The 8,418-nt window shown below is 45.4% G+C and overlaps 1 protein-coding gene across 1 annotated transcript in view; it reads right to left on the bottom strand.

The window, feature by feature from the left end:
- The window catches only part of SLC23A2 (solute carrier family 23 member 2), a 21,979-nt gene that overhangs the window by 9,604 nt on the left and 3,957 nt on the right, over positions 1–8,418 (bottom strand). Inside the window, exons 4-6 of the mRNA XM_033519387.1 lie at positions 5,940–6,056; positions 3,919–4,076; positions 872–993 (exon numbers count right to left, since the gene is read on the bottom strand). Of these exons, the coding sequence (XP_033375278.1) occupies positions 872–993; positions 3,919–4,076; positions 5,940–6,056 (397 nt within the window). The remainder of the gene's footprint in view (positions 1–871; positions 994–3,918; positions 4,077–5,939; positions 6,057–8,418) is intronic.

Here is an 8,418-nt window from a genome sequence, read left to right as displayed (position 1 = left end):
TCACTCAGGGAATGAGAACAACCCCAACCTGCAGCTCTGGAAGGTGAAAAGGTTCAGGAGGAAGATGCAGCAAAGCTCTTTTTGGAAATGTGGAGTTGTGGGGGAAAAACTGCCTCTCCACCCAGGGTGATCAGTTTATTTCAACAAGCTGGGTATTGATCACATATTGAATGTGATTAATTGAGTTCACAGAGATGTATTAACACACAAGTCATAGAAATTCAATTATTAGAGTCCAGAGGAGCTCTGGGAAGGGTGAGCAGCCTGATTCCCACTGCCCTGGCACTGAGTAACCACCCCAATGAACAGGAAACTGCCAGAGTCATTTCCACCTCCCAATCCAACCCAATCCAACCCAATCCAACCCAATCCAACCCAATCTGAATCCAACCCAATCTGAATCCAAAAATTTGGATTGAAAATCCAAATTCTCCCATCCCAGAATCTTTTCCCTCTGAACATCAAACCTGCCAGGGTGACAACATCAGCAGGGAAAGAGTGAAAAAGAACACCCAAATCTTGTCAAAACCTGTCAGGTATGACTGAAACAGGGGAAAATCCTGGTCTGGAGGTGATGCTGCTCATTGCTCAAACTCCCTCCCACTCACAACTTCAAAGGAAGTCTCTATTTCCAAATGTTTGGAACATTAATGGGATGCAAATGGAACAGAAGAATTATTTTATGTCATGTTTACCTTCCCTTTGTCAATGTTTTTCTATTAAAAAAAATTCCCATTTTTAGGAATCTTCTGTGGCACAGTATTTTAAACACTGTAAAAAGAGAGGTTTTTCCATATTCCCTGCTGATTACTCCCAGTTTTTATATCAGCAGCTCTGGCAGCTGCACTCCACGTGACCTGGGCCATTTATCACTTAAACCTGGAGAAGGATAAATAATAATTACCTGTGTTATTGCACTTCCACTTCTCCAGAGAGAGAATGGCTCTGGCAGGTGCTAAAAATGCAAAAGCACTGGCTTGGAACAGGGGTAACCTGGAAAGGGAGAGGAGAGATGGTGACATCCTGGGTGGGTGGGCACTCAGACCTCCCTTTACTGAGTAATAAAACTGGGAAATAAGAGGATTTCTCACCAAAAAAACCCCAAAACAGTCAGAGAAATACCAAGATTTCACAAGCCAAAAAGCCAAGTTAGCAAGGGGGTAACCCCAAGGGCCAGGCACTGATGGACACTGAGCTGGGGGAACAGATTTTCCCAGCCCAGCACAGGGAATTCTCTGGAATTCACATTTTCCATCCCTCCCCTGGGCAGCACTCCCAGTACACTCATTTCTAAATGTGTGTGTCAATAACTGCTGGGTGGATGGGAGCAGATTAGATGTTCCAAGTGGTTGCCACCAATAAACACAAACATGACAAGAATCTCAAGATTACATTCTTGGCCTTGGCGTTTCTACTTCCCAAATGGTTCCAAGATCTAAAGAGGATCTACCTGCAGCCATTATTGAATACACTGAATTCAATTTATTGAACTCACAGCTCCAGGAAGGATCATTACTCACAGCAGCCAATGAATAATCCCAATTTGTTACCCTGTGTAACAAATAAACCAGTGTAACTCAGTTACAGATGCACTTTGAACCATCCTGCTGATATTGATGTGAATGCAGGGCCATGAGATTCCCTCCAACAGGAGATGCCAAGCTGTGACCAGGGAACTGCTCAGGGGTTGTTTGACAGGAGAAAGAACTGCTCAGCTCCAGGTAAAGACCAGAAAATGCTCCAAGGAGGGGAAAATGTACCCTGAGCACAGAGAAGATCAAACCAGAGGCGTGGTATTAATGGTAGCTGTCAAGTTGCAGGCAGAAGCTGGAGCAGTCTGGGCAACTTCAAACCCACCCAGTGTTGGAAATTCCATTGGAAACTGGAATTTTATCCACTCCAGGAGCCAAGCAGGCATGGCTGAGTGGATTTAACCCCCTCTGGGAGCTCCTTCAAGCACAAATCCCAGCTGTGTCTCGGGGGAGCCAGGGCTGGTGGCCCAGGCAATGATTCACCCCCTTGTGCCAGGCTCGTTAAGCAAAGCTCATTAACCCCGTGGCAGATGTGCAACACCTGGAACAAGCTGCTACTGCTCCATCCCACCCACACAGCCCCCTCTGAGCTGGGGTAAACACACACTGCAAACACAAAACACATTCTCTGCTGCTGAGCTCACTGCTGCTCTCCATCCCATCGGAAAATCACGTCCTGCCCAGCTTTTACCTGCCACAGGTAACTCAGGCAGCTCCCAAAAGCCTCAAAATCTGGAGTTTTTTTTTTACTTATGCCAGGCAACAAATAAAAAGTAATTTACTTTTTAACAATTTAACAGTTTTTGCTGCAAATCAGTCAACCAAGATGTGTTTCTCTGTCCAGTTTGGAACGTGACTTACAGATTTTAAGGCAGCTAAAGCACCAAAAGCTCTAAGTGCCATTTAAATTTCACTCCTAAATCATCAAGTTGCTCCGTTTTGGCACCCACAAGAGTTTTTGTGACATCTGGAAATGTCTCATTATGTTCACATGTCCCACAGATGTGAGAAAGCAGCGACAGTCGTGGATTAAATCTGTATTTGATGGTCTCAGCGCCACTAATTACCCACTAATTAACCCCTGCCAGAGCTGGCTACATAACTCCAGGAATAGCTGGGATTCCTAGAACTGCTCTGGGTACCAAAGTGAGCACAACTCCACCTCGTAATCGAGCTAAATCCATCTTTAAGGACCCTTAAACGGTGGAATTTGACCTTTTGAAACCTTTATTTGCTGAAATACTTTGCAGTTGGCAGATGAATGCTTGGAAATCTCATTGAGAGGCCTGTGCTGCTGTATCCAATTCCCAGCTTTATATAAAACCCAACCCCATCACGTGGGGAAGGGTTATAAAACATCCAGGCGTGGAAATTTCCTCCTTAAATACAAGTTATTTTAAGAGCCCAACACAATTTGGCCTTCAGGGATATAAAAATGGAAGTGCAGTGCAAGTGGGAGCCAGTGAAAAGGGAAAAATCCCAGCAGGGCTGGGATTACACTGAAAGAATTGAGGATTTCACAATGATGGCACTGTTAATTTTGAATTAACAAATTCAAAAATCCTCCTTCAAATTCAAAATCCTCCTCTCTGAATGAGCCCTAAATCCCTCTTTAGTAAGTGATAAAATCCAAGATTAGCTGGGAGGGGTGGAAAAAAAACCCCTTTTGTCACTGTGGAACACAGGTTTTTAAAGATTTATCTTAATAAAACAACACCCTGTTCTTGCCAACACCACATCTTAAACATTGCCAAGAATTCAATTCAAGAAACTAATTAAAATATTGTAGTTAGCTCCCCTTTACCCAGTGCAGGAAGTTTTCATCCTCCAGGAAAACTTCTGCCTTCTCAGCTGGGTTTTTCCCTCTCCTTCCTCCCCTCTCCTTGCTGGATTTTCTCACCCTTGGGATGTTTTGTGTTATTTCAGATCCCTCTTTTTTTTTGGGAGCAGCTTTCCCAAAGCTTTCCCTGATCACCCCATACCTGCTGCTGCCAGCTTTGTGTTCCTGCTCTGGAAACTCCCCACTCCTGGCTCCTGGGAGATTTTATTAATTTATTTTATATTATATTTAATATTATTTTATTTGATACTATTTCATTTTATATTTTATTTTATATTTTATTTTATATTTTATTATATTTGATTTCAGATCCCTTTCTGGGAGCAGCTTTCCCTGATCACCTGCTGCTGCCAGCTCCTGCTCTGGAACCCCCACTGCTGGCTCCTGGGAGATTTTATTAATTTATTTTATTTAATTTAATTTTATTCTCTATTATTTTCTGTTATTTTCTGTTATTTTCTGTTATTTTCTGGTATTTCAGATCCCAGTGCTGGCTGCTGGGAGGTCGCAGAGGTGGCCCAGGGCAGCCCCAGCCCCAGCTCTGACCTGCAGCCGAAGGTGGTCTGCAGCAGGGTGGTGATGCCCACGCAGAAGAAGATGGTCCCAATGAGCTGGCTGGTGGCCCACTGGTCAAAGCCCACGCACATGGCATCGGCCAGCAGGAAGGGCACGGCGATGGTCCCGCTGAAACACGTCAGGTAGTGCTGGGGGAACAGGAGGGGACACCACAGTCACTCATTCCATCATCATTCCATCATTCCATCAGCAGCTTTTCCTTCTTCTTCCCTTCTGGATCCCCAGCAAAGCTCCCTGAGCTCTGCTCTCCCTTCACCCTGAGATCTCCTGAGATCTCCTGAGATCTCCTGAGATCTGCTGTCATCCTGAGATCTCCTGAGATCTCCCTTCATCCTGAGCATCCTGAGATCTCCTGAGATCTCCCTTCATCCTGAGCATCCTGAGATCTCCTGTCACCCTGAGATCTCCTGAGATCTCCCTTCATCCTGAGATCTCCTGAGATCTCCCTTCATCCTGAGATCTGTCATCCTGAGATCTGCTGTCATCCTGAGATCTCCTGAGATCTGCTGTCATCCTGAGATCTCCTGACATCTCCCTTCACCCTGAGATCTCCCTTCATCCTGAGATCTCCTGTCATCCTGAGATCTCCTGTCATCCTGAGCATCCTGAAATCTCCTGTCACCCTGAGATCTCCTGAGATCTCCCATCACCCTGAGATCTCCTGAGATCTCCCATCACCCTGAGATCTCCCATCACCCTGAGATCTCCCATCATCCTGAGATCTCCTGTCATCCTGAGCATCCTGAGATCTCCTGAGATCTCCCTTCATCCTGAGATCTCCTGTCACCCTGAGATCTCCCATCACCCTGAGATCTCCCTTCATCCTGAGATCTCCCATCTGATTCCTGTGGTGTCCACAGGTGTTGGAGTCTGAGATACAGACTGTGAGCCCTTGTTTCTAATATTTAATTCTAGGATTCAAGGAAACACTGAATTTTATATAATATGAAATTCATTGGCGTGTTTTCATGGTGATACATGAAAACAAATGTTAAAGTTAAATAAGAAAAGTGTAAATGTGTGAATTAGAAAGTTTCTTGAGACACTGTGTGAATGGGTTGAGGTTTAGAGTTTAAGGTAGTTTAGAGAACAGGAGACAGGATGAGGATTTAGGGTGATGTCTCTTGTCCTCCTTCTTTCTTCCTTTTGTTCTTTTCCTGGGGGTTTTTGGGTGGTTTTAAGTGATTGGGTAGAAAATGCCCCAGTGCAGCACACAGGTGTTGGGTCATTGGGTCACTAATAAAAATAATTGAGTTGGCATCTGTTAATTGGGTAAATGGACAGATAAAAGACCTTGAGGAAGATCTTTGTTGGCCATTTTACCCCTTTTCTATCACAGTGCACACAGCTCCTTGGAATGCTGATAAGAAAAAATAAACAACTGAGAATGAACAAGAGAAAAGTCCCTCTGTCAATCTTCAGTTCAAAGGGAAAAAGAACCCAATCCAAAAGTCCTTAATGAGACACACAGGGAACTGAAACATCTCCAGAGCTGCTCTGCTGTGTGAGGAGACAACTGTGACTCTCCTGAGAGCAGCCTCCAGCCCAGAAATGTCTCCAGTCCCATCCCCTGGCTCACAAATCAACCTGGAGCACACACAGAGGACTCCCCAGGACCAGCAGATGGATAATCCTTAATTCTTCCTCCACACAAGCACATCCAAAGCAGAACAACAAAGAAGTCTTCATACTCCACACACAAGTAGAAATAGGATTCAGAACTGCCTGTCCTTGAGGAAAAGGCAGGAATAAAGAGAATGCTTTGGAATGTATTTGTTTGGACCACTGAGCCTTTCCTCACTCATTTACTAACAACTCACAACTCTAAATATTGAAGTGACTCTCACAAATGAAAACTCATTCTCAGAGCAATGATCTGAGTGAGCTCCAGGAGAAACTCCTTCAACCACCTGAGAAGGGTAAAACTCCCCCACATAAAATCCTGGAGAAAGTTTCCAAGTCAGAGAAGAAAGAACTGTTTTGGGAGGTACCTGCAAGCCCAGAAATATGCAGAGGTACCAGGGAGGAACATCCTCAATGGTGTAAATCATGTCAGTCCTCTGGGCATCCAAGCTGCCACTGCTGTCCAGGGTCTCAGCCAGGGAGCTCTGCAGGAAGAAGAGACACCAGCAGGTTATTGCTGCATGGAATAAAGTGAATTTCAACTCCCAGCACTCCCAAGTGGTGCTGATTTGTGATGATTTCAAAGCCTTTCACATCCAGCTCCTGAATTTGTACCCAACACCTTCCCCTCTCACAGCCACTCCCTGCTTATTTATTTGTAATTGCTGATTTGTGACAGGACTGATCTGGCAGCCAAAAGGTGCCCAAAAATGGATTCATTGTGACAAAACTGTTAAAAAAAACCCACCAAACCACAAAAACCACAAAAACAAACACAGAAAGAAAAAAAATAGGGAAGAACTGGAACTAAGGAAAGCTCTGTCCTTGCATCAGAGACCAAAATGACTGGCAAAAAATAAATCCTCATTATGATAATTGCTTCCCTGCTTTGCTCTTACCCAATTTCATCCTGGTTAACCACTTTCAGCCAAAGAATTTATCATTTTTCTTCTACATTTATGCAGTCAGGAGAAATGCTAATTATTATACCCAAATTAATCCCCAACCAATTTCCATCAGTCAAGCAGAATTCCTGCAGGAATTTAAATTCCCCCAGGAATTTGGGCAAGGCCAAGTGGACAACAGCCCACAGACATTCACACATCATCACCCTGCAGATTTTCCATTATTAACACAAGGAAACAAACACTCTGTGTCATTTCTCTGCCACAAACAAGTGGAATCCTTTCCATCCAACCTTTGGAAATTCCTGAGAGCAAACCCAGCACAATAATAAAAGCAGGAAGGAGGAAGTATCAGATTTTGTCATCTCAGATCAAGTAACTAAAAAAAAAAATTACCTTATCCAAGTGCTCTGCCCTAATCCAGCCCAAGACACAAACCCACGTGAAGCTGCCTCACACAGAGCCTGGGAGCTCTGCCAGACTCGTGACTGCCTCAAATGGTCTCTGCTTCTCCAAAAATCCCAACACATCCATGGATTCTGCTGAGGTAATCTCCACTTGGAGCCACCTGCAAGGTCAGCCAGGCAAACTGAGCCAAACTCTCCCCCTGCTCAGCTCAGCCTTCTGCTGGGAAAACAAATCCCCTGGGATTGCTCATGTTCTGGGAGAGCAGTGCTGGGGGAAGGCAGCAAAAAGGAGAAATTCTCATTTCAGAGAAAGCACTTGGAGCACTGAGAAATCCTCCCCAGGGAGCTGCCCCTGCCCAGCCCCTCCTGCAGCACCAGTGACAGCTTTTCACTGACTGGAAAATCAACAGAAGATTCTCTCCTGACCCAATTCTCTAAAGAAAAACCCATGTGAAAAAAAAAAAAATAAATTAAGGATTTGAATCATGGAATAGTTAAAGCTGGAAAAGCCCTTTCAGATCATCAGGACCACAAACAGAGCAGCAGCACCAAACCACATCTCCAAACACACATTTCTTGAAGAGCCCCAGGGATGGGAACTCCATCACTGCCCTGGGACGCCCCTTCCAATCCATAAAGAAATTCCTGCTGACATCCAGCCTGGCTTGCAAAGACCTTGAGGCCCAGTGCCACCCCTGCCATGGGCAGGGGACACCTCCCACCACCCCCAGCTGGCTCCAAGCCCTGTCCAAGCTGGCCTTGGCCACTTCCAGGGATGCAGGGGCAGCCCCAGGGATGCTGTGCCACCCCTGGGAGCCACAGCAAAGCTTTAACTCGAGGAGAGATGGTTAATCAGAAGCTCCTGGTCTGTTTTGGGTGGATTATTCTCCATCACCCCCAGTTGTGATCAGGTGGAAGGGAGAAAAGCACACTTGGTGAAGCTGGGAACACTGGTCTGGAGATGGCTTATCTCCAAATTCCATCAATCAATTCCACCCCAACACCTTTTACTCAAGGCTTTTATCAGATTGTGCCTCTCCACTCCAGCCCCAGCATGCTCCAAAAATCAGCCACCAGGAACTTTCCCAGGTCAATAAAAACCTGGCCAGGGAATGTTGAGTGTGCTGGGGATGGCTGTGGGGCTGTGAGTGAGACACGGGGCACAGGGAGCTGGGACCCAGCACTGACACACCTCTGGCTGCTCAGGGGATGCTTGAAATCTGAAATTCAGGGGTTTTGGTGTCTGAGTTAGAAAGAATCAGCTGCATCCCTTTGGAGGAAAGAGCATCATCCTGTCCCTGCTTGGAACAGGAGTTTTGTTCTTGTTTCAATCAGGACATTTGAAACACTTTGGTCAGGTTGAGGTTTTTCAGAGACAAGGCCTTACTACAAATCCAGTTTGACTGAGTATTTCAGAAGGTCAGATTTACCATAATCCTCACCTTTATTTTAAACAAAAGCTCAGGTTCACACCATCTCTGCAGGAAGGATTTTGGACAGAAGGGGAATGAGGGAATGAGGGAATGAGGGAATGA

This window comes from Parus major, chromosome 22, assembly GCF_001522545.3.
Source record: "Parus major isolate Abel chromosome 22, Parus_major1.1, whole genome shotgun sequence".
NCBI lineage: Eukaryota > Metazoa > Chordata > Aves > Passeriformes > Paridae > Parus > Parus major.
The sequence above is the reverse complement of the archived record's forward strand: the minus strand, read 5'-3'. Positions and strand labels throughout refer to the sequence as shown.